This window comes from Phoxinus phoxinus (genome assembly GCF_949152265.1).
Source record: "Phoxinus phoxinus genome assembly, chromosome: 5".
Lineage (NCBI taxonomy): Eukaryota > Metazoa > Chordata > Actinopteri > Cypriniformes > Leuciscidae > Phoxinus > Phoxinus phoxinus.
The window spans coordinates 44,265,594-44,293,093 of NC_136880.1; the positions used below are offsets into that span (position 1 = coordinate 44,265,594).

General features: G+C 39.9%; 3 protein-coding genes across 5 annotated transcripts in view; all 3 read left to right on the top strand.

Moving 5' to 3' along the window:
- Positions 1-8,300, top strand: part of ncstn (nicastrin) — an 18,201-nt gene extending 9,901 nt beyond the window's left edge. The window contains exons 11-18 of one of the 3 annotated variants that reach the window (XM_079612981.1): positions 391-560; positions 1,097-1,199; positions 1,576-1,674; positions 2,154-2,256; positions 3,115-3,269; positions 5,269-5,478; positions 7,037-7,193; positions 7,416-8,300. In XM_079612981.1, the coding sequence (XP_079469107.1) occupies positions 391-560; positions 1,097-1,199; positions 1,576-1,674; positions 2,154-2,256; positions 3,115-3,269; positions 5,269-5,478; positions 7,037-7,159 (963 nt within the window). In that variant the 3' untranslated portion in view covers positions 7,160-7,193; positions 7,416-8,300. Of the gene's footprint in view, positions 1-390; positions 561-1,096; positions 1,200-1,575; positions 1,675-2,153; positions 2,257-3,114; positions 3,270-5,268; positions 5,479-7,036; positions 7,194-7,328 lie in introns of all 3 variants that reach the window. The other 2 variants (XM_079612979.1, XM_079612980.1) reach the window with 2 other exon arrangements.
- A 5,888-nt stretch (positions 8,301-14,188) lies between these two features.
- On the top strand, positions 14,189-25,778 carry fcer1gl (Fc receptor, IgE, high affinity I, gamma polypeptide like). Its single transcript, XM_079613002.1, has 5 exons — positions 14,189-14,339; positions 15,147-15,250; positions 19,180-19,206; positions 21,419-21,442; positions 25,484-25,778. Exons 1-5 carry the CDS (start codon positions 14,288-14,290, stop codon positions 25,550-25,552), a joined length of 276 nt encoding a protein of 91 aa, XP_079469128.1. The 5' UTR covers positions 14,189-14,287; the 3' UTR covers positions 25,553-25,778.
- Positions 25,779-26,395: 617 nt separating this feature from the next.
- Positions 26,396-27,500, top strand: part of nectin4b (nectin cell adhesion molecule 4b) — a 35,258-nt gene continuing 34,153 nt past the window's right edge. Inside the window, exon 1 of the mRNA XM_079612986.1 lies at positions 26,396-26,736. Within this exon, the coding sequence (XP_079469112.1) occupies positions 26,688-26,736 (49 nt within the window). The 5' untranslated portion in view covers positions 26,396-26,687. The remainder of the gene's footprint in view (positions 26,737-27,500) is intronic.

Sequence of the window (27,500 nt, forward strand, 5' to 3'; positions counted from 1 at the left end):
AACTAAATAAAACGTTAATTTAGTTGTAGATTACGTTCTCATATCCATTTTTTTCTTCTCTCTAATGTCACGGAATAATCTGGTTTACTGCTCTACACGATTCTTTTGTAGTGTGGGTTTGGTCTACTAAAGTGTTGTATTAAAATAAGCATTCACGAGTGTACCTTACTTCTCGCCGCTGATTCCTGATGGTCTAGACTAGAGGACGATTACACCGAGGCGCACCCTGTCGAGTACACCAGCGAGCGCTAAGTAAATGCCTCGTCCAGTTGGGGAGGCGCGGGCGCAGTCATCAGAGCTCGCGCTGCGGAGGCAGGCAGAAGTAATCAAACCTAGCTTGAGGCGGGGCTACAGATGAGGTGTCCATAAAGGTGTCTGTCTTTCTCTCAGGTGACAAAGATGACGGACAACATGCAGTCTATCGCTGATGGTCTGCACATCTCATTGGCCAAGCTTAATGTCACTCAGCCTCTCCCGCCCTCGTCCCTCCAGCGCTTCCTGCGAGTGCGGCCAATCCCAGGCCTCGTTCTGGCGGATCATCAGACCTCGTTCATCAACAGGTTTCACATCTGCGGTTCTGCTCTTTAACGACTGATCATCACTAGGGTTGGGTATCGGTTACGATTCTTATCGATTCCTAATTTCGGTTCCAATAAGGAAAAAATACACTTCAGGCATTATTAACCCTCTGGGGCCTGGAGCTGTTCTGACGTGTGTGCTTATGTCTGTCTGATTACTCTGTATTCAGCACACACTCTGCTACAAAACTATGTAAGCAGCATGTATGTAAAAAACTGTATCAAGTAGCCTAGAAGTTTTGCTTCAAAACTATGTGAAAATCATCCTGCCCTAACCCTGCCTAAAAACAACATGTTGATTTAAAGTTTGTAAGAGATGTTTTGTGCAAGAAAGCTTTATGCGAGGATCATCGTGAATATTGATGTGTTTCAAAGACCCTGCCCGAATGATTCACAATGATTTAGTCATTGAAATGTTCACAAAGGCACAAAGTTATTTGATTCCCAACCCTACGCATGACTGATGAAGTTACAGACGATCCTCCGGAACTATACTAATGGTGTTTGTCCCCTGACAGATACTACGAGAGTGTGTATGACGACGCAGAGAACCTGAACGTCTCGTACCCGCCCAACCTGAGTCCAGACGAGCAGCTGGTGTTCGAGACGGAGGAAGCCAAGGTGAGTGTGTGTGTGTGAGTGTGAGTGTGAGAGTGTGTGTGAGTGCGCGTGTGTGAGTGAGTGTGTGAGTGAGCGTGCGTGCGTGCGTGCGCGAGTGCGTGTGTGTGTGTGTGTGTGAGTCCGCGTGTGTGTGTGAGTCCACATGCGTGTGTGTGTGTGTGTGTGTGTGAGTCCGCGTGCGCGCGTGTGTGTGAGTCCGCATGCGTGCGTGTGTGTGTGTGTGTGAGTCCGCGTGTGTGTGTGAGTCCGCGTGTGTGTGTGAGTCCGCATGCGTGCGTGTGTGTGTGTGTGTGTGAGTCCGCGTGCGCGCGTGTGTGTGTGAGTCCGCATGCGTGTGTGTGTGTGTGTGCTGAAACCCTTCTCTCTCGTCTCTCAGTCTCTGGCTGAAGTCGCCACACTCGTCGCTCGCTCACTCTACAAGCAGGCGGGAGGAGAAGAGAGAAACCTGAACAACATCACCGCTGACCCCAAAATCGTGAGTCACATGACCACACACACACACACACACACACACACACACACACTTCACTCTCACATGATCACATGTGACTCGCCCTGTTCAGCTGGACTAACTATTACATTGTCTTTGTTTCCAGTGTTTTAAAGTATTAAGTATGGTCATGGTTGTGTTTATTTAGAGTATTGTGAACGCATTATGTTCCTCCTCAGTGTTCCTCAGCACAAATATCTAAACACTCTTAAATCAAGATACATTTACTCGAGAGGAAGCAAAATATAAAACGTCTTTAAAACTGAACAAAATGAAGTGTATGCATAAAACAAGAACAAATATCTGTCAAAACTTCTAAATAAAGCTGATTTTGTCTGCTGTGTCTGATATGATCTCTGATGTGTGTGTGTCTGGTAGTGATCTCTGATGTGTGTGTCTGATAGTGATCTCTGATTTGTGTGTGTCTGGTAGTGATCTCTGATGTGTGTGTGTCTGGTTCTCAGGTCGCTCAGTTGCTGTATGGTTTTCTAATCCAGAAGAACAACAGCTGGTTCCGGTCGCTGCTCCCTCCTGAAGTCACCAAGAAAGGAGCCAACAGCATTTTAAGTGAGTTTTCTGCTTTATACTCTATTCTCACACACACACACACACACACACACACACACACACACTGCATATGAACCATCAGTCTGCTTGATTTTGTCTGTGAGGAATTGATTGGATGGTTTTGGTTTGCTATTGGTGGGACTCGTGTGATTGACAGGAAGGACACATGAATTTAAAACAATGGTTTGCGCTAGGTAATCACCGATATGAACATTTTGGTCGAAACCGATAATTCTTTATATTTGAAAGCCGATAACCGATATATCGGCTGATAAATCTAAATCCAATTTTTATATAATTTTTGAGAGCCTGATTGAAAAAACAAAAGTTGACAAGCTCACAATTGAAATCCATTTCCCAACCACACAATTACAGGTGAAATTCTACAAATGAGAATATGCTGCAAAAGTTCATTTATTTCAGTAATTCAACTTAAAAGGTGAAACTAATATATTATATAGACTCATTACATGCAAAGTGAGATATTTCAAGCCTTTATTTGTTATAATTTTGATGATTATGGCTCAAAATTAGAATATTGTGAAAAGGTTTTCATAATCTGTACGCCATAATCATCAAAATTCTAACAAATAAAGGCTTGAAATATCTCACTTTGCATGTAATGAGTCTATATAATATATTAGTTTCACCTTTTAAGTTGAATTACTGAAATAAATGAACTTCTGCACCATATTAAAAATTTTCAGGGTTTCACCTGTTTATGAAATCCAAATTGTATAACATATATTTATTATAAAGTTTGGATTTCATACATTAATTTATTATTTAAACAAAATCCTGTCGTCCAGCATCTCCTCTTCCTCTTTCATCTGTAGAATAACAGTGTTCTGTGTGTAGGCTCCGGTCCTCCTCAGTTCTACATCGGTGTGGGTCCGCGCAACATCGGCCCCGTGCACAGCGTGACCCGCTTCGTGCAGTACATCATGGCCAACCTGACCGGGGCCGCCACCAACCTCACCGAGACCCAGTGCCAGAACCCCGAGAGCAAGGACGTGAGCGTCACAACCTATAATGCTCAATCATAATGTTAAAAACTCAAATAGGTTTGATTATTGTCATCTGAATAAATATATAATTGTTCAATTATATGTAATGTTAAAAACTTGAAAATGTTCAATTATTGTCAGCTAAATATTTATATAATTATGTTCAATTATATATAATGTTAAACTTAAAAAATTTCAATTATTGTAATATGAATAAATATATAATTACTAAATTACAAATACATCCGAAAATGCTTGTCACCTTCATTCACCTGAAGTGAATGTAGCCTTGGCCAGGAGGGGTTGATGTCATCAGGCGGTACCCATCGTTCATTGGGTGTTTCGACCCTTATCCGCAACACCCTCTCGATGGTGGGTCGGCAATGGTGGCCAAGTCACTGCCCATCTTCCCCTCCTGGATTCCAGCTCAACTCCTCCCTCCTGCTCCATAACCAGCAAGAGGCTCTTTCCGCTGCCTCCCCCATCCTGCGAGCTGCTGCCTTCCTCTCCTTCCCTGTCATTCCAATGGCTGTGAGCATTCTCCACACTGAATGAGCAGGGAATCCTCTACAGCCGACCTCGGCAGGGAACAGCCAAGCCTGCCATCCTTTCCCCCTGCAATCCTGCAGCAGGTCTTGGTATTTGGCACTCTTCCTTTCAAAGGCCTGTTCACACCCCTCTTCCCATGGGACTGTAAGTTCTATGAGGATGATCTTTTTTCCCTCTTCAGACCACAGTACCACATCAGGCCTCAGGGTTGTCTGGACAAACTGGGGGAACTGCAGCCTTCCTCCCAAGTCGACCTTCATTTCCCATGATTGGGCCTTTTGTAGCAGACTGGTTCTTGTTGTTGCTGTGGTTGGTGGCTTTTCCCCCTCCCTTACAAACTGGATTGATGTTGTTTTCCGAAGTGGTTGGCGTTTCTTTTTCCTTTCCTGCTCTAAGGTGTTGGCGAGTGTCATGAGCACCCTATCGTGGCGCCACCTGTACCTTCCCTGGGTGAGTGCTTTTTTACACCCGGCCAGGATGTGTGCCATGGTGCCCCTCTCCCCACAAAGCTTGCACAATGGGTCCTCTCTCATGCCCCACTTGTGCAAGTTTGTTGGGGTTGGGAGTGTGTCATACACTGACCTCAGCAGGAAGGAGATGCGGAACGGCTCCAGTCTCCATAGGTCCGCCCAGGTGATCTTCCTCTTGGGAAGCTCCCATCTGGTCCAGGCCCCTTGGGAAGCTAGATCCACTGCCCTTGACCTTCGTCCTTCCTCTTCCAGGTTCCGTACCTCCTCTTGAATCATGGCTCTTCTTTCACTGGTTCCTGCTTTCCTCCACTGTTGGAAATGGGAGGTTCCAAGACCCTGTCTTCCTGTGCATGGTGCTCCAATGACATCACGTAGTTTCAACATTCTCTCAGCTTGTGCAACAGACGAATCAGCTGCCCACTTGCGGCCTGATCTTGTGATGACGCCTGCATGTCTGACTCGGGCAATTATATATTATGTTAAAAACTTGAAAATGTTAAATTATTGTCATCTAAATATTCATGTAATTATGTTCAATTATATTTAATGTTAAACTTAAAAAATTTCAATTATTGTCATCTGAATAAATATATAATTGTTCAATTATATATAATGTTAAAAACTTGAAATGTTCAATTATTGTCATCTAAATATTCATGTAATTATGTTCCATTATATATAATGTTAAAAACTTAAACATGTTAAATTATTGTCATCTAAATATTTATATAATTATGTTCCATTATATATAATGTTAAAAACTTAAACATGTTAAATTATTGTCATCTGAATAATTATAGAAATGTTTAATCATATATAGTGTTAAAAACTTTCAAATTTTCAATTATTGTTGTCTAAATAATTATATAACTGTGTTTAAAATAAGAAAATTCTTTTTTTTTGCAGTGGAGGTGGTGGACAAATTAAACCTTAAGTAATGTATTCCCAGAATGCCCAGCGCTCATGTTCCCTGTTTGTGTCCGCAGCTGTACTCGTATTTCTGGGTGTCGGGGCCGTCGTCGGTGAACAGCAGTGGAGAGCCGTTCTGTGTGAGGGCGCCGGTGCGTCTGGCTAAAGCCGTGTCTCCGGCCTTCGAGCGCATGGAGTACGGCTCCCGCGATTACTCCACATGGACCGAGTCTCGCTGGAAGAGCATCCGAGCGCGAGTCTTCCTCGTGGCCAGCCGACAGCTCGAGGTAATCTCAGTCACTGGCTACGTTTACATGCAACCAAATAGCGCAATGACGTAGAAATAGCGTTATTACGTAGAAATAGCGTTATGACGTAGAAATAGCGTAATGACGTAGAAATAGCTTAATGACGTAGAAATAGCGTAATGACGTAGAAATAGCGTAGCGTTATGACGTAGAAATTGCGTAATGACGTAGAAACGTAGAAATAGCGTAATGACGTAGATATAGCATAATGACGTAGTAATAGCGTAATGACGTAGAAATAGCGTAATGATGTAGAAATAGCGTAATGATGTAGAATTGCGTAATGATGTAGAAATAGCGTAATGATGTAGAAATAGCGTAATGTTGTAGAAAAGGCGTAATGTCGTAGAAATGGCACAATGACGTAGAAATGGCGCAATGACGTAGAAATAGCGTAAAGACGTAGAAATAGCGTAATGACGTAGAAATAGCGTAATGAGCGTAATGACGTAGAAATAGCGGAATGACGTAGAAATAGCGGAATGACGTAGAAATAGCGGAATGACGTAGAAACGTAGAAATAGCGTAATGATGTAGATATAGCGTAATGACGTAGAAATAGCGTAATGACGTAGAAATAGTGTAATGATGTAGAAATAGCGTAATGATGTAGAATTGCGTAATGATGTAGAAAATGCGTAATGATGTAGAAATAGCGTAATGCTGTAGAAAAGGCGTAATGTCGTAGAAATGGCGCAATGACGTAGAAATGGCGTAATGACGTAGATATAGCGTAATGACGTAGAAATAGCGTAATGACGTAGAAATAGCGTAATGACGTAGAAATAGCGTAATGATGTAGAATTGCGTAATGATGTAGAAAATGCGTAATGATGTAGAAAATGCGTAATGATGTAGAAATAGCGTAATGACGTAGAAAAGGCGTAATGTCATAGAAATGGCACAATGACGTAGAAATGGCGTAATGACGTAGAAATGGCGTAATGACGTAGAAATAGTGTAATGATGTAGAAATAGCGTAATGATGTAGAATTGCGTAATGATGTAGAAATAGCGTAATGCTGTAGAAAAGGCGTAATGTCGTAGAAATGGCACAATGACGTAGAAATGGCGTAATGGCAGTGAAATGGCGCAATGACGTAGAAATGGCGCAATGACGTAGAAATGGCGCAATGACGTAGAAATGGCGTAATGACGTAGAAATGGCGTAATGACGTAGAAATGGCGTAATGGCGGTGAAATGGCGTAATGGCGGTGAAATGGCGTAATGGCGGTGAAATAGCGCAATGACGGTGAAATAGCGCAATGACGTAGAAATACACACACATACACACTTTATTTCTCTCAACAAGAGAGCTGTCAGTCAATAAATGTGAAAAGTTACTAGCTATTTAGTAATGGATATTTTGTCGTAAAATGAAAAACGAATGCGTTACTTTACTAGTTACTTGAAAAAGAGTTACTTGTAATGAGTTACACACAACACTGCATTTATCTGATCTATAATCATCTAGATTTATGATTTGATGTGATTTATTTATCACATGGGTTTGTTCTCTGTGTGTGTTTCCGGCAGATGTTAACACTAGGAGTGGGCGTGGCTGTGCTGCTGCTGTCTCTATTGGTGACGTACTTCATCAGCTCAAAGGCGGATCTTCTGTTTAGCTCCGCCCGTGAAACGCCCACAACCACCTACTGAACAGAATCTCATCATCATTATCAACAACTCGAAGGCGGATCTTCTGTTTAGCTCCGCCCATAACACGCCCACATCCACCTACTGAACAGAATCTCAACTCGAAGGCGGGGCTTCTGTTTAGCTCCGCCCATAACATGCCCACATCCACCTACTGAACAGAATCTCATCATCATCAACTCGAAGGCGGAGCTTCTGTGTAGCTCCGCCCATAACATGCCCACAACCACCTACTGAACAGAATCTCATCAACTCGAAGGCGGGGCTTCTGTTTAGCTCCGCCCATAACACGCCCACATCCACCTACTGAACAGAATCTCATCAACTCGAAGGCGGAGCTTCTGTTTAGCTCCGCCCATAACACGCCCACATCCACCTACTGAACAGAATCTCATCAACTCGAAGGCGGGGCTTCTGTTTAGCTCCGCCCATAACACGCCCACATCCACCTACTGAACAGAATCTCATCAACTCGAAGGCGGGGCTTCTGTTTAGCTCCGCCCATAACACGCCCACATCCACCTACTGAACAGAATCTCATTCCCTTCAGCACAGAAACACATTTCAGTTCAAGAGTAATTTATTCTATTCTGACAGGATTGTGCCGCACTGGTTTTAACTGGGCTGGTCTGAACTGGTCTGGTCTCCTGGAAAGTTGTTCATATTGTTTTTGTTTTTGTCTTTTTTTAATTTTTTTATTCCAGATGATTTTTTTTCTGATTATGACATGGACGGGGACAAAAAAAGCTGATTTTAAAGTTGAGAATAGAGCGAGTGTGTGTCTGTGTTTGTGTGTGTGTGTGTGTGTGTGTGTGTGTGTGTGTGTGTGTCATGAATGCAGTGAGTTTGTGCAATAGCTGACTGAGCTTAGTTCAAACGTAATTTTGATGTGAATCTTTATATTTGGGAATGTAAAACTGCAGGACTGCGATCTCCTCGCTGACACCGTCGATCCCCGAACACAGACTGTCCGCAGTGAAGCGCTCGTTTCCACTGAGCTTCGGAAACCAAATTAACACTGACATGCAGCGTTTGTTTGTTGACTTTAATTGAATGAAAGCTGATTGATTAATTATGTCATTATTTTTCTCTAAGAAACTGATGCCTTGAGAACCTGAATAAAACATTTTTTTTTCCAAAGTTTCATTTGGCTTTGATTTGCGTACAGTATGAAGTTATTATTATTGAAATAAACATTGTTTATCAACATGACATACAATCAAGCAGATTCAACCAAGAAAAGCAAACAAATTGGTTCTCATGAAAAAATGATATATAATTATACTGGTGAAACTGGAAAAATTAGAATATGCTGCAAAAGTTCATTTATTTCAGTAATTCAACTTTAAAGCTGAAACTAATATATTATATAGACTCATTACATGCAAAGTGAGATATTTCAAGCCTTTATTTGTTGTAATTTTGATGATTATGGCTTACAGATTATGAAAACCCCAAATTCAACATTAGAATATTTTTTTGGCTTGATTAGGCCGCTACATAATGAATGTAGTTGCAGGCAATATGAATGACTTTATCTTCTTGATCTTCTATTAGACTCGATAAACCAAATGTTTCTGATTGGTTGAGAAGTGTGGGTCACTCGGGTCGGGACCCCTGATATCTGTCTGATTATGGGGTATTTTTTCTGTGCAATTCATAAACATCTTTATTTGTGCACACTGAGTCGTGTATGAAGAATGTAAATATGGTCTATTTTGATGTCATAATGACGTGCATGGTGTCACGCATCGACACTGCCAGCAGAGTGCAGTGTGGAGCTGTCAAGCCCTCAGCTCTCCCGCTGTACTCAGACTGATCCTGTACACTTACTGTGTTTAATGTGTCAGTGAGTTACTGTAAATCCTTGAATTATGGGTACTTTATTAAGAGATCAGGGGCCTCGTTTATATAATGTTGCGTAGAAACTGTCCTTCATTTGATCTTACGATAATTTCTCAAACGTTCGAGATGAAAAATGTATAAATCGCGAATGATCTTGAAATTGTCTCGCCTCCCAACCCCCCGTTTGGTTTCGGGCATTGAGGGCGTTGTGTTTGTTGGAGTCAGTTCCTGGTTTGCCCCGCTAGTTCCGCTTCGTTACGGTTAGATATCAAGCGTAGCGTCAGTTCTGGCAGGTCACGTGACTCTCAAACGATCCTACAGGAATACGACACTATCACTGTATTCATATATAAGCTCTTCAGTGTTATCAGCAGCTGTGGCGTTCCTCAGGAGCGCATTACCCTCCTCCCTCCCCAGCTCCTCCTGTCCAGTCAGGATTTAGCGTTCTGATCCCCCTTCCAATCAGAATAAATTCTCAATTATGTTGAACATTAAAATCTTTATTCCTCAATGATATCTGCAATCAGTTCTGGTCTGTTCACCCTGAGGAGGGTTATCGCTGCTCTCTTATCCATGCTAGGCTAACCAGAACCAGCCAATCCTAACTGTGTTAATGTCACGGGGTGACAAATAAACCCCGGAACTTATTACCACCAGAGAAGTGTTCCCGCCGGGGCACTTTCAGTGTAACACTGTCCCAGGGCCTGTGTGTGTGTCTGTCGTCATGACAACTAAACGGCAGATTGGCAACAGGTGTGGGGACTTCACTCTGAGTGTCTGATTGAGGCCACGCCAGCATTGTGAGAGGATAAAACACAAGGGGAAGAGAAGGCTGAGGGTCGTGTTGTTGTGTTGTTCCTCCTCCGTTGATCTGGAGTGTTCTCTCGCCGTTTGTTGGTGGTTCTCTCCCGCTGGGAAGTGTTTGTACAGTGTTGCAGCTGAAGGACTATTGTGAAGGAAGAGGAGCGTTGCTTGTGGGACCCGAGGACAGTCAGGAAGAGTGGAATTCGCCGGCTGTGCTGGAAAAGAGCGAGATGAGTAATTGACAAATTGAATCTCATAAACGCATGTTTTCTACACTAAATTGGATACTGGTTTGGAGTGCTCGGATCATGTTGTACACATCTCACTGAGTGAAATACACTGATTTCTTGTCGATCTCTTACCACCTCTTTCCACGTTGGAAACGGCGAAGTGAAGCCCGCTTGTAGTGGTGAGGAAAATCTCCAGAATATCCTTCCCAACCTTGACGATCATCGGCTCTTCAGATCGATGACCTCTGGGTGAGTGTTGGCCCTATTTGCACTTGAAGAGTGGATTTGTAGTGCTGGAATTGACGTTTCCCCTCACGTTGCATGTTTGGAGTTGGATTGCCGTGTGTGTGTGTGGAAGATTTATTTTTTATCGCCGTGCACTCCCCATGTGTCATGCTGGTCTACCGCTTACCACAAGAGCCTAGTAAGATCGATTATATTCACCTGTTGGAAGTCAGAAGGAATAACCTCCGTGTTTCAAAATAACCTCTCTGTTTGAGAACTGTTTTCCTCAGCTTGAAGTTCGGATTCTGTCTGTCCCAGCGAAATCCCTGCTCCGCTTATGGTTTGAGTCTGCTACAGCCCTGAAGCCCAGCTGTATGGCACGAAGTACCTGTCCCCTGCAACACATGTGAGAACTGTTTACCTCTGCTTGAAGATCTTGATTTTGTCTGTCCCAGAGAAAGCCCCGCTCCGCTTGCGACTTGAGTCTACTGAAGCCCACCTGTAGGGTGTGAAGTATTCGCCCCCGTAACACACACGAGAATTGTACATCTCCGCTGGAAGTCTCGATTCTGTCTGTTCAAAAGGGAGTTCCGCTCCGTCTACGACCCCGAGGTTGCTGTGGCCCGGAGGCCCCTGGCGTGGTGTCCATCCTTGTACCACGCCGTGAGTTCTGTGTGTATCCCTTGAAGTGTCCGTTACTTACCACTGAGTCTGGCACCAGCGCCAGAAGGAAGTGAGCCCCGACCACCCACTCACCTGTGTGATACTCACCTGTCCATTACTTACCACGGTGTCACCTTGGGTTCCTGGGAAGAGGAAGGAAGAAGATTTTAGATTAGGGTTTTCAAATTACTTTTAAATATTAAATAAAGCTTGTCATTCTTTTATTCCTGTCTCCTGCCTCCTCCTTTGACACGCTCCTCAGGGTGATCCTGGTCTAGGGGTGCGTGCAGTCCGGCTTGGCCCACCCCGACCTGTGACATTAACTGTCAATCGTATTTGACGATACTGGTCCTGACAGAACTGGGGTTGGTTCCCAGAAGGAAAGCAGTCATGATGGATGTGTTCAACACCGGCATCATTTCTAGGAAGTTGATGCGCCAGCGCCACTCGGAGCCGAACGCCCACCTGCCGTCGCACAGGGACCCGAGTGGCGCTGGCGCATCAACTTCCTAGAAATGATGCCGGTTTTCTCAAGGCCTTTCTACCAGATCTGAAGGGGTACAACCCATAAAGCAAATGACAGCCGGCCCAGTTGTGGCCCACATCTCCTACATTATTCTGGCTGGCACACACAACGCATGGAATGACGGCGACTCAACCTGAGTGTGGCTGTACACCCGCTAGAAAAGGTCAGGGATTTCCCTATACCCACTTGAAAAAGCGAGAGGATACGTAACAACTTAGTTTTGTGATAGAACTTTCATTCATAAATGGCACTGCAACACAGTTGGTTAGCGGTCATCCTCGGCGCAAATTTGACATTTTTTTGCTCACGTTTTCGCTTCTCATGGAGTTACGACACACAACTCCACAGGCGCTAACTAAAAACAAATGTAGCTTTCACGTGGCATTTTCGCTCGTAACTTCATGAAACAGGCACAGATTGTAGAAAATGGCACAGTGGATGCTCTCGATTTAAATTAGTCCAAAATCAACATAATAAATGGTGTCAATCACGAGATATTCCTCACAGAGGAACTATTTTAAAAATGCCCATTAGGGGGCGTCAACGGCTAAACTAAACGGCTATATTGGTTCCAAATGCTTTTACTTTTGATTACGTTATGCTATCATCACCACAAAAAAAGGTCCAGATGCAGCGCACATGTAGGGGAACATTGTACTTCCTTCATTGTACCTTATTTCCTTCCTGAGTTATAAAGAAGTTACAAGAGAGATATGTACAATTATTATTAATGTATATATATATTAACAGCAGTTTCTCAGCATGAAAATGTTCATATCTAATGATTAAAAAAAAAATGTCACTTTATTTTGATGGTCCCTTTGACTCATTCTGTTGACTATAAATAACGTTGCACGTACATGTCTACTAACTCTCATTAGTCGAGTATTAATAGACTGGTATCTACCCCGAAGTGATGCAATTCTGTCTAAAAATGTTTAAGGCCAGACAAGTAGTTTGTTAAGGCTTGGTTTGTAGAGAATTACAAACCTGCGCACATATATTCAAACGCACATAACTATAAAATTAATTATTGTTGCGCACGTGAGCGCCATCAGTGTTTCTCACAGGTTCAGTTTAAAGTCTTTGTAGAGAGAACGCTGTCGTCTTACCGGCCTCTAGTTTAATAACTAATGATCGTTGCGACGGAAGGGAATCAATCAAAACTATCTTTAGCTGGAAAATAACATTATTCAAGAACCGCTATAAAGCCGAAACATTCTGTTACCTTAAATTATACGTTTATCTCTGTAAAGCAGCTTTGAAACAATCTACATTGTATATAAATGAAGATGACTTGACTGGTAGGATTAGGGTTAGAATATGTTGATGTACTTGCAAAGTTACTCATAGTCAGTAGAATGTCTGTGGGGAGCATCACAAGTAAGTGTTGTCAGATATTAAGCAGACGGTCTACTAATACTCTACTGAGAGTTAGTTGACGTAGTTGCAAAGTTACTTATAGTCAACAGAATGTTCAAAAGGGACCAGCAAAATATAGTGTTACCAAATTTTTTTTTTTTACTTTTCTATCACAGTATACTCACTGCAAAAAAATAGATACACCACTGGCCGCACCCCATCCACGCTGTTGGATATTACGGTAAACCGCCACCCAATCAGTGCGGAGGAACGACTTCATAGGGAAGTTCCTCAGGGGACTAGAAGGCTTAACCCATACATAATAAAGACTAATGTCTTACGGCGGAGTCTCTAACGTCATCACCCGGCGGCCATCTTGTCACAGGCAAGTGTTCTGGCAGGCTCTGTGGTTTGTGATGTACGGCGACGAGTGATCTGCACGAACACAAATACTCTTATCTCGCTGAAATCTGGACGGATTTACAAACGGTTTGGTTTCTTACAAACGTTATTAACGTGGTTATAATTCTGGATGATTGAACATGTTTAAATATATAATATTATAATTATTCATAAGTATGCAGTGTCATAACTACATCTCTGACGTTTATAACAAACCAACCTGTTTGGAAATTGGTAGAAAATTGAGCAAGTTATGGTTATTTAAAAAGTACACCATTAAAACAATGTTACGAGTGAGCGAGCTGACTATGACAAGATGGCCGCCAGGTGCGGACGTCGACCTCCATTGGCCAGCAGCGCGGACGAGACATCTAGCCTTTATTATGTATGTCTATGGCTGAACCCGCCTCGCTCACACACGGTAACGACCTTTGACCTGTCCACCGTCCTCAGACTCTCTCGTACCCAAACACTGCCACCAAACACCACATGTACCACATTGAGATTGCTGTTATAATTACCGTACATATTACGGTAAATGATAAATGCGCCTTGTGCCTCGGGCCAAACCTGAGTGATCTCGCGTGGGAGTTGAGACTAATTTTTCATAATTAAGAAAAACATTTTGCCCCCATTGGCAGATATTTGTTATTGTTTGTTCTTGTGAATGTTTAGATATTTGTCCCGTAAAACGAGACAGAAACACTGAGGAAGAACATGACGTTCTGCACTGATGATGATGATGATGACGTGTTGGAGATAAATATATGAGATTAAATATGATTCTGTTTCGGTCTCTGGTCTTAAAGGATCCTCGTCTCTGAGAAACAGGAAGAGTCGTGCTTCAGTCGTAGTGTCGTAAGCGCATGAGTGGAAAATAAGAGAGAAAAAAGGATGCTGTTGTGAAATTGTGTGTGTGTGTGTGTGTGTGTTGGGTGTCTCTGAACGGGCAGTTTGTCTCAGCCCACAGTTTCCTGTAATGACACTTGCCTCAGTCCCTCTTCCTCTTCTCATCTCTTCTTTCCTCTTCTCTTCTCAGTTCTGTTCTCTTCTGTTCGTGTGTTCGGAGGAAAGATGCGCTCGCTGGACTTCTGTCTGGTTCTCCTGATCCACGCTGGACGAGTCGGTAAGATCATCCGCAGACACGAGACACACTCTCCTCTGGAAAAACTCAAATATTAATTTAAATCTAAAAAGAAAAATATATTTTTTTGCTCCCCATTAAACAAATAAATTGTTACTGAATCATGTTGCAATAACATGAATTACATTTAAATGTTTAGATTTATTTTATATGACTTGATGTTCGTAATGTGGCTGAATTAATTTGGATTTAACTGGATTCCCTTTATTGGGTATTTAGTATACGTTTTTAAATAATTGCTTTAAAGTCTCCATCTATACAGCGCTTTAACAATATTCACAGCAGCTTTACAGTAATAACAGAGAGTGTTTACAGCAGATCTAGAATAAAGTTATTGTCCAGATAAAGTTAGTTTTGATTCACTTCCGTTGTAAATATCGTTAGTTATTAACTTTGGGGCTTTAAACATCTAAATATATTATAAAACAATTTCGCTTTAAACATTGTAATATATTAATAATTGTTTTAAATATTTAAACATTATAATATATTGCTTTAAAGTTTTAAACATTTAAAATAGCTTTTAACATTACACATAATATGCTTAAAACATTTAACATTAAACATATGTGTTTGTTGTGTGTGTTTATGATTATTAATTATTTCTTTACTTTTATTGTGATCATATTTTTTTCACATGGATGTCATTTGAAGCTGCTTTTAACCAATACATTAATATGTTTTAAACATTTAACATTAAACAAACAAACATAGGCTATATAATGTGTGTGATTATTAATTATTTGTTACTTTTATTATGCTCATGTTTAAGTGTTCTGTTGTTTCCAGCCGGCCAATCACCGCCCGATGGAAGTGGAAGTGTGTGTTATATTCTGGACGCGATCCTGGCCGTGTACGGCGTGGTGTTGACCGTGCTTTACTGCAGATTAAAGGTGACACACACACACACACACACACACAATGTCATCTTACACACATCTTCTAGATTACATTACATTTATGGAGACTATACAATATGTTCTGTTTACACACACTCGCAAAATATGATGTTCTTCCTTCAAATACAAAAAAAAAAAAAACATTTCTGTCTCGTTCTCCAGCACAAATATCTAAACATTCTTAAATCAAGACACATTTACTGGAGAAGAAGCAACATGACTGAAGATATTACGTTAAAATTAGTTTGTGTTTAAAACAAGAACAAATTTGGAGTCAGAAAAATAATCTTGTTTTCTCTTTGAATTAAAACACAAACTCACTTCATTTTCATACATGTTTTGTTTGTTTGTTTGTTTGTGTGTGTTTTGGCAGTGTAGTAATATTAATCTAATTACAGTTTGTGTATCTGTAAACTGTTAACTTATACATTAGTTAGATTTACAGAAATGAAAACAGAACATTTCACATTCAATAATGTTTTGAGGAAATCCTCTTTTGTCTTGTCATAAATTTAACCCTTTAATGAGAAGCACGAAATAAAAACTCCTTGCGGTCAGTAGTTCCTCGAGGCGCAGATGACTATATGAATCATATTTATACTGTTGATTGTTCATTTATATCAAATTATTATTTTTATAAACCTTAAATGATAACTACGAAATGACTGATGTTCCCATTAATGGCAATATTTAGCATGAAAGCTTATAGTTAAACATAATTTGATTTGATTTTTTTAATTTTTATTTTTTCACAATAAAAGCATAAAAAACAGTTATACGTTTCACACAAAAAAATTGGCGAAAAACCCTCAAGGAGCTTAATTAGTGGCAATCTCCATAGAAACAATTATATGTAACAAATTAAAAACATATTATAAAACAAATTGAAATTGGATTTAGAGCACAAACCCATATGGAAAATTCGGACAACTTAGAAGCAACAATTTGACTTTCTGTTTAAACAGTTCTTCAGAAGATGAGTGATGTGGGAAGACCTTTGACCCTCTGTGTAATACACTAAACTGTGTGTGAGTCGTACGAGAGTAGTGAGGTCTGATCACACAACCACTACGAGTCGCATACTGGGGAAATTCATTATTACAAATAAAGATATTACAAAAGTGCTGAGGAAATAACTTTTATATAGAGCTATAAACGAGTTAAGCAGTAAACAGTGACTGGGAAGGGTGTCTACGATTTACACAGAATATTATTCTCAAAGCTCGCTTCTGAAGTCGAACTATAGATTCCAGTGTAGTTGGGTGGGTCCTAGCCCAAGCTTACATCATTGATATATGGGTTCAACATTGAGTAATACAACATGACTGCAACTCTTTTGTTAATCAAGTGGCGGATTGTTCCTAATATACCGACCACTGGGTATTTCTGCACTTACGGCACTAATGTGAGGCTTCCAGGATAAAGAGTCGTCTAGTGTAACGTGCTGATCTAACATTGCTAATGGAGATATTATTAATTTGAATTTGCATTGAAGATTGAAATGTATCAGACTTAATAGCGTAGCGAACAAACGTATTTTTTTTTTATGTTGAGTGACAATTTGTTGGACTTAAACCAAGTAGCTAGATCTTCATACTTTTATTAAAATTTCAGGGTTTTTATGGGAGTAAAATACACTTGTATCGTCTGCAAATACATTTTTAGAAAGTTTATCTGAGACATTTGGAAGGTCGTTAACATATAATAAAAATAACAAGGGACCCAAGATGGAGCCCTGTGGTACACCGCACTGAAGGGGAAGGGGGGGGGGTCTGTCCCATTATAGTTCACAGTCTGATACCGATCTGAGAAATAACTGGTGAACCAGAGAAGTGACTTATTTCGTATACCATAATGTGAACGGTTTTTAACAGAATAGAATGGTTAACGGTATCAAATGCTTTTGACAGATCCAGAAGAAAGATTTTCTTTTCTATCTTTTGCTTTGTATATCTCAGTCAAAAACTGGACAAGTGCCATGTAAGGAGAGTGATGTTTCCTAAAACCACACTGGTGTACATATAAGATGTTATTTTTGTCCAGATGTTGAATTAGTCTTGAATACGCAAGATTTTCAAGAACTTTGGACAAAAGCGGGTGACACAGAAATTGGTGTATAATTGTTCAAACCAGCATGATCATCTTCTTTATCAACTGGTGTAATATGTGCCATTTTCAACTCTACATGCTCAATTCCTTGGTCTAAAGATATATAAAAATATAAAGTAATGGTTTAATGATATCAGGGTAAATTGCTTTTAATATTTTACTATCAATCATATCATGTGCGGGTGAACCGTCTTTTAGATTGATAATTATATCTCGGATCTCATCCTCGGTAGCAGATGTCCAGTTGAAAGCCTCAGACGTTCATGTATTCTATGGTCCTTTAGAAGATAATGTTGGACCGACTTCAGGAAAAAAGGCATTAAATCTTTTGACAATTAGTTGCGGATCTGAAACGCTTTAGTAAAAATATGATCTATATGAGTAGCTGAGTTATTATCACTCTGGTGCGGACTACATCATAGGATTAAAGCTTTTATAACTTTGAAAAAAATCTAAAAGACAAGTATTTTCTTGTAAATCTATTTATTTTTCAAGCCAAGTTTTTCGTACACAAGTGTAAATTTTTGTCTGTCAAACTACTTTTTATTATTTTTTGCAATGACCTAAAATATTATTTGGGTGCTATCTCTTCTTCCAACAGTTCCAAAGCTTTAAAGTCAGTTACATTGCGCACAATGTATAATATTTATGCTTTTTTATAATGAAAATATAAATTCCCTGACTATTTTCAATATTAATGTTAGTCACCCATTATGTAACAGTTTTTCCTTTCAGTAGAGATGATATCCAGTGCATTGAGAAGTCAGTAATAAATGCAGAGAGGTTTAGGTGGTCTATAGATACATACAATTATTGCTAATTTAGTTTCTAATGCCTAACTTCTAACTTCTGAAGAAGAATCAAAAAACTGTTCAAAGCCGCATCTCTCTGTATAATGTAGACTGGAGTTGATGAACAGAGAAATGTGCAAATATTGAATATGAAAGTGAATCTCTAGAACGCGAGTCGCGCACATCAATCATAAATACAGTTTTTGCTCAAAAACCACAGACATGAAACATTAAAAAATGTGTATGTTGTCAAATGTATGTTTTTTAATGAGCATTTCTACCATTCTATATTTATATATATATCAGTAAAATCCTCATAAAAATAAAAGACCAACTTTTAGACGGTTTGACATTCAAAGATAATAAACTTTCCCACAAACTCTTCATATTCCGTGTAAGATTAGTTAATAAACTGCAGTTCTGTGAGAACACGATCTGATCTAACATCTCCTTCATCGCCGCACTTCTCACTTCAAATCATAAATCTCTGTTCGCAGGATTAAAGGAAAATATCAGATTGTAGCATTTGTCCATATGAATATCTGAACATCTGAATATATGAACATATCAATATAGGAATATCTGAACATATCAATATATGAATATCTGAACATATCAATATAGGAATATCTGAACATCTCAATATATGAATATCTGAACATATCAATATATGAATATCTGAACATCTCAATATATGAATATCTGAACATATCAATATAGGAATATCTGAACATATCAATATATGAATATCTGAACATATCAATATATGAATATCTGAACATATCAATATATGAATATCTGAACATATCAATATATGAATATCTGAACATATCAATATAGGAATATCTGAACATATCAATATATGAATATCTGAACATATCAATATATGAATATCTGAACATATCAATATATGAATATCTGAACATATCAATATATGAATATCTGAACATATCAATATAGGAATATCTGAATATGACTTTGATGTTTGATGAAGATTATAATGTTGATTGTTTTTGTTCACAGATGAGTTCGTCTGACAGTTTCTCTGAGGTGAGTGTGTGTGTGTGTGTGTGTGTGTGTGTGCGTGTGTGTGTGTGTGTGTGTGTGTGTGTGTGTGTGTGTGTGTGTGTGAGTGTGTGTGTGTGTGTGTGTGTGTGTGGTCGCTTTCTTTCTGCTGAATCTACACACAACACTGTTCTTCCGCTGACAACACACACACACACACACACGCACGCACACACACACACACACACACACACACACGCACACACACACACTCACACATGCACATACGCGCACACACACACACACACAGTCACACCACACAGTCACACGCACACACACAGTCACACATGCACATACGCACACGGTCACACACACACAGTCACACATGCACATACGCACACACAGGCACACACACAGTCACACACACACACGCGCACACAGTCACACACTAACACACACACACACACAGTCACACACACACACACACACACAGTCACACTTGCACATACGCACACAGTCACACACACACACAGTCACACATGCACATACGCACACAGTCACACACACACACACACACAGTCACACATGCACATACGCACACACAGGCACACACACACACACAGTGACACATGCACATACGCGCACACACACACACACACACACGCGCACACACACACAGTCACACACACACGCGCACACACACACGCGCACACACACACAGTCACACACACACGCGCACACACACACACAGTCACAGTCACACACACACGCGCACACACACACACAGTCACATACACACACACAGTCACATACACACACACAGTCACACACACACGCGCACACACACACACACACACACACGCGCACACACACACACAGTCACACACACACACGCGCACACACACACACAGTCACAGTCACATACACACACACACACACACACACAGTCACAAACACACAGTCACACACACACACACACAGTCACACACACACACACACACACACACACACACACACACACACACACACACACACTAAATGAGGTCATTCCACATATGTTAGTATTAATAACGTTGCAGCGATGTCAACAGGAAGACACAGTTTCTTCTTTCGCGCTCGCTAGGACACGTTTCTCCACACTGAGGTCACTTCACAACTCCTCGCTCGGTTCTCAGTCTAACGGTCACTTCACAACACGAGCGCAGGCTTCACACAACACGGCATCACTCATAAAGCAGTAAACACAACAGGTGTGTGTATTATACAACGGTTTCGTCTGTAATGTTTCTTTCTCTTCACACGTGGTTTTTGTCATTTTATGTGTGAAAAAGCAAACCTACGAGAACACACACTTCAGTCGCTCAGATGAAAGCATTCCTGACACACACAGGAAAAACATGCTTTTGTAAATCAGAATTATGACATAAGTCAATATGTTCGTATTTATGAGATGAAAAGACAAAATGATGACAAGTTTAAATGACTGGAAAGATTTCACCTCTTTAACTCTTTTCGACTCATAATCTCATAATGACATAAAAAGTCTAAATTCGGACTTTAAAAGTTGAAATTTCGACTCATAAACTCATTTTGAATCAGTCATAATTTCACCTTTCTAATTCATGACTTTTATCTCATGACATGTCAACATTTTTGATAATTGTTTTTACAAAAGTCAAAATTACGACATACTAATTCATATTTATAAGATGAAAACTTAAAATTATCCACTTAAAAAAAAAGTTTAGATTATGAATGAATTTTGAATTGTTTTTGCCTTTTTAATCTCATAATTATGAAAAAAGTAAAAATTCTAATCTGACATGTCATATTTATGACTTAATGTCAATTTTGGCTTGTCATCATTTTAATTTAGTCAGTTCATGTTGAAATTGTGTTTTTGAGTCATAATTGTGAGTTTTGTCATAATTGTAAGTTTTGTGTCAATTGTGAGTTTTTTTATTCATAATTGTGAGTTTTTTTATTCATAATTGTGAGTTTTTGTGTCATAATCTGTGATTTTTTTTTTTGTCAATTGTGAGTTTTTGTGTCATAATTGTAAGATTTTTGATTCATAACAGAATATGTGTCAAAAGCATGATGTGTCTGTGATGTGGTATTAATGGGTGTGTAAGCGCAGCATCTCTCTTTCATATTCATCCTCTCATCTCCTGACTCATGATTGAGAGAAGTCGAGAGGAAACATCACAGCATTGAGCAAGTTCTCAGAATCTCACTGTCCTCTTGTGTTTTTCAGAAACGAGACGGAGACATTTATCAGGTACAGTGAGTTTATGACCATCACAGAGTCTGATGAGTGATTGACTGTGGTCTGATTATGATGTATGACTGTCAGAGAGTCTGATGAGTGAATGACTGTGGTCTGATTATGATTTATGACCGTCAGAGAGTCTGATGAGTGAATGACTGTGGTCTGATTATGATTTATGACCGTCAGAGAGTCTGATGAGTGATTGACTGTGGTCTGATTATGATTTATGACCGTCAGAGAGTCTGATGAGTGAATGACTGTGGTCTGATTATGATTTATGACCATCACAGAGTCTGATGAGTGAATGACTGTGGTCTGATTATGATTTATGACCATCACAGAGTCTGATGAGTGATTGACTGTGGTCTGATTATGATGTATGACTGTCAGAGAGTCTGATGAGTGATTGACTGTGGTCTGATTATGATGTATGACTGTCAGAGAGTCTGATGAGTGAATGACTGTGGTCTGATTATGATGTATGACCGTCAGAGAGTCTGATGAGTGAATGACTGTGGTCTGATTATGATTTATGTCTGTCAGAGAGTCTGATGAGTGAATGACTGTGGTCTGATTATGATGTATGACCGTCAGAGAGTCTGATGAGTGATTGACTGTGGTCTGATTATGATGTATGACCGTCAGAGAGTCTGATAATTGAATGACTGTGGTCTGATTATGATTTATGACTGTCAGAGAGTCTGATGAGTGAATGACTGTTGTCTGATTATGATGTATGACAGTCAGAGAGTCTGATGAGTGATTGACTGTGGTCTGATTATGATTTATGACTGTCAGAGAGTCTGATGAGTGAATGACTGTGGTCTGATTATGATGTATGACTGTCAGAGAGTCTGATGAGTGAATGACTGTGGTCTGATTATGATTTATGACCGTCAGAGAGTCTGATGAGTGAATGACTGTGGTCTGATTATGATTTATGACTGTCAGAGAGTCTGATGAGTGAATGACTGTGGTCTGATTATGATTTATGACTGTCAGAGAGTCTGATGAGTGAATGACTGTGGTCTGATTATGATTTATGACCGTCAGAGAGTCTGATGAGTGAATGACTGTGGTCTGATTATGATTTATGACTGTCAGAGAGTCTGATGAGTGATTGACTGTGGTCTGATTATGATTTATGACCGTCAGAGAGTCTGATGAGTGAATGACTGTGGTCTGATTATGATTTTTGACTGTCAGAGAGTCTGATGAGTGATTGACTGTGGTCTGATTATGATGTATGACTGTCAGAGAGTCTGATGAGTGAATGACTGTGGTCTGATTATGATTTATGACTGTCAGAGAGTCTGATGAGTGATTGACTGTGGTCTGATTATGATTTATGACCGTCAGAGAGTCTGATGAGTGAATGACTGTGGTCTGATTATGATGTATGACTGTCAGAGAGTCTGATGAGTGAATGACTGTGGTCTGATTATGATTTATGACTGTCAGAGAGTCTGATGAGTGATTGACTGTGGTCTGATTATGATTTATGACCGTCAGAGAGTCTGATGAGTGAATGACTGTGGTCTGATTATGATGTATGACTGTCAGAGAGTCTGATGAGTGAATGACTGTGGTCTGATTATGATTTATGACTGTCAGAGAGTCTGATGAGTGATTGACTGTGGTCTGATTATGATGTATGACAGTCAGAGAGTCTGATGAGTGAATGACTGTGGTCTGATTATGATTTATGACCGTCAGAGTCTGATGAGTGAATGACTGTGGTCTGATTATGATTTTTGACTGTCAGAGAGTCTGATGAGTGATTGACTGTGGTCTGATTATGATGTATGACTGTCAGAGAGTCTGATGAGTGAATGACTGTGGTCTGATTATGATTTATGACTGTCAGAGAGTCTGATGAGTGATTGACTGTGGTCTGATTATGATTTATGACCGTCAGAGAGTCTGATGAGTGAATGACTGTGGTCTGATTATGATTTATGACTGTCAGAGAGTCTGATGAGTGAATGACTGTGGTCTGATTATGATTTATGACCGTCAGAGAGTCTGATGAGTGATTGACTGTGGTCTGATTATGATTTATGACTGTCAGAGAGTCTGATGAGTGAATGACTGTGGTCTGATTATGATTTATGACTGTCAGAGAGTCTGATGAGTGAATGACTGTGGTCTGATTATGATTTATGACTGTCAGAGAGTCTGATGAGTGATTGACTGTGGTCTGATTATGATGTATGACAGTCAGAGAGTCTGATGAGTGATTGACTGTGGTCTGATTATGATTTATGACTGTCAGAGAGTCTGATGAGTGAATGACTGTGGTCTGATTATGATTTATGACTGTCAGAGAGTCTGAGGAGTGAATGACTGTGGTCTGATTATGATTTATGACTGTCAGAGAGTCTGATGAGTGATTGACTGTGGTCTGATTATGATGTATGACTGTCAGAGAGTCTGATGAGTGAATGACTGTGGTCTGATTATGATTTATGACCGTCAGAGAGTCTGATGAGTGAGTGACTGTGGTCTGATTATGATTTATGACCGTCAGAGAGTCTGATGAGTGAATGACTGTGGTCTGATTATGATTTATGACCGTCAGAGAGTCTGATGAGTGAATGACTGTGGTCTGATTATGATTTATGACTGTCAGAGAGTCTGATGAGTGAATGACTGTGGTCTGATTATGATTTATGACCGTCAGAGAGTCTGATGAGTGAATGACTGTGGTCTGATTATGATTTATGACTGTCAGAGAGTCTGATGAGTGATTGACTGTGGTCTGATTATGATTTATGACCGTCAGAGAGTCTGATGAGTGAATGACTGTGGTCTGATTATGATTTTTGACTGTCAGAGAGTCTGATGAGTGATTGACTGTGGTCTGATTATGATGTATGACTGTCAGAGAGTCTGATGAGTGAATGAATGTGGTCTGATTATGATTTATGACTGTCAGAGAGTCTGATGAGTGAATGACTGTGGTCTGATTATGATTTATGACTGTCAGAGAGTCTGATGAGTGAATGACTGTGGTCTGATTATGATTTATGACTGTCAGAGAGTCTGATGAGTGAATGACTGTGGTCTGATTATGATTTATGACCGTCAGAGAGTCTGATGAGTGAATGACTGTGGTCTGATTATGATTTATGACCGTCAGAGAGTCTGATGAGTGAATGACTGTGGTCTGATTATGATGTATGACCGTCAGAGAGTCTGATAATTGAATGACTGTGGTCTGATTATGATTTATGACCGTCAGAGAGTCTGATAAGTGAATGACTGTGGTCTGATTATGATGTATGACTGTCAGAGAGTCTGATAATTGAATGACTGTGGTCTGATTATGATTTATGATCGACACAGGGTCTGATGAGTGAATGACTGTGGTCTGATTATGATTTATGATCGACACAGGGTCTGATGAGTGAATGACTGTGGTCTGATTATGATTTATGACCGTCAGAGAGTCTGATAATTGAATGACTGTGGTCTGATTATGATTTATGACCGTCAGAGAGTCTGATAAGTGAATGACTGTGGTCTGATTATGATGTATGACTGTCAGAGAGTCTGATAATTGAATGACTGTGGTCTGATTATGATTTATGATCGACACAGGGTCTGATGAGTGAATGACTGTGGTCTGATTATGATTTATGACCGTCAGAGAGTCTGATAAGTGAATGACTGTGGTCTGATTATGATGTATGACTGTCAGAGAGTCTGATAATTGAATGACTGTGGTCTGATTATGATTTATGATCGACACAGGGTCTGATGAGTGATTGACTGTGGTCTGATTATGATTTATGACCGTCAGAGAGTCTGATGAGTGAATGACTGTGGTCTGATTATGATGTATGACCGTCAGAGAGTCTGATAATTGAATGACTGTGGTCTGATTATGATGTATGACCGTCAGAGAGTCTGATAATTGAATGACTGTGGTCTGATTATGATTTATGACTGTCAGAGAGTCTGATGAGTGAATGACTGTGGTCTGATTATGATTAGGTCTGATTATGATTTATGACTGTGGTCTGACCAGTGTGTGTCGTTCCTCAGGATCTGGGCCGTCGTGATAAGGACACCTACGACACTCTTCATGGGATGAAGAAGAAGCCTCTGGCCTGAGAACACCTGCATACTTTCTACATAATTATAGATCCAGTTATGCTCTGTTGACATTATTTTACATTGTTAATCTGTACAATCTGTAATCTGTGTGTGTAATCTATCAATGCCAATTAGTAAAGTTATATTTCTAACTTGAACAGTGTCAAAGAATTGCCCTTGTTACTGTATAAGATGAGTAAAAAATATTCTTATTTCTAATTTAAATAAAAGACTTTTAAATCCCTCTCTGTTGTAGTATCTATTCTAGTTGATGCTTGAGCTCTTTTCGTGTCTATTTTAAATATACAGTTGACCAGCAGGTGTCGCAATAAAACAGTTGGGATTTTTTGGGGGGAAAATAAACTAAATAATTAACTAGCTCTTGGTCAAAACTAACAACTATTTCAATTAGCTTTGATACACCACGTGACCATTCAAATTAGAAGAACACAAATAACTCCTGCATAAATATACATTCGTGTAATTTAAATGTAGATGATTTAATGATAAAATAATTTAATAAATTACTTATGAAATAATAACAATAAAATTAAATATTTTACTATAAAGTAAAAACAAACTTTGTATGTCTCTCTAGATTAGAGTTTAAATATTGTGCCTGGTTGTGGTAGAATGTCAAGAATTTGCTTCTGAACTGGTTTGTCTTGTTCATTTCTACTTTACAAAACACCAAACCAAACAAAAGCCGCGAATTCCTCAAACTTCACTTCCGCTCTAACCGCTTTAGAGAGAAAAGTTTTCTAGAAATCACTTCAAATCCCACACAGAGAGTTTTGATTTCAAGAGGACATTTAAGTTTATAGTTTAGTGCACAAACCAAAGGTCAGTACCAGTTCGAGAGAGAGCGAGTGCGCGCGCACAGCGGTGGGTGGAGCCCACGTGAACACGCAGGTGTGTGTGTGTGTGTGTGTGAACGCTCACCTGAACACAGACTTCAAACAGAGTTTAATCATGAGTTTATCATCCTCTGGATCTTCATGTAGAAACTCAGCTTGTATTCTGTTTTTATTCCTTTAATGTTGACAAATGTCGGATCTTAAGAAGAAACTTCTTCACGGTTTAACATGGATGACCAGAAGCGCGTGAGAACATGAGGAATAACACAGAAATACTGACAGAATAAAGCAGAAACATGACGAAACTACTGAACTTCTTCTGTGTGATTATCTTCACATTAACGGGTAAGACAAAACACTCAAACTGCTGAGGACTCGTTGTGTGTGTGTGTGTGTGTGTGTGTGTGTTAGTCAGTTAGTTATTGTTTGTAAATTACGGTAACACTTTACTATAGGGTTCTTGTTAACTTTAGTACATTGCTAACATTTAGTAATCAGTTTAATTAATTTACTAATGCATTGTTTAAATGAAATGTTTTATTTGTTAACATTATCTTTGATTGACATGACAATAAACAGTGGTGTTTTTATTAATAAATGGTTACAAAGTTTAATAAATATTCCAACAAACCAACTAAAACCAGACACACGCATAGTTGTGTTTTAGCTGTTGTTTTTTCAGCAGGGAGTCCATAAGTTGTGTTTCGGTTTGTGTGTGTGTGTGTCTGATATGTGGTGCAGTGACATTCTTGTCATTAAAGTTCAACCAGCCTCAAAAACCATTACTCACTGATTTATGATTCTCGTGGAGGAAGTGTGTGTGTGAGAGAGAGAGAGAGAGTGTGTGTGTGTGTGTGTGTGTGTGTGAGAGAGAGTGAGATTGTGTGAGATTGAGAGTGTGAGTGAGTGAGTGAGTGTGTGTGTGTGTGTGAGTGTGTGTGTGAGAGAGATTGATTGAGTGAGTGAGTGAGATTGAGATTGATTGAGAGTGAGTGAATGTGTGAGTGAGAGATTGAGATTGTGTGTGTGAGATTGAGAGTGAGTGTGTGTGTGTGTGTGTGTGAGAGTGTGTGTGTGAGTGAGTGTGATTGACTGTGTGTGTGTGTGAG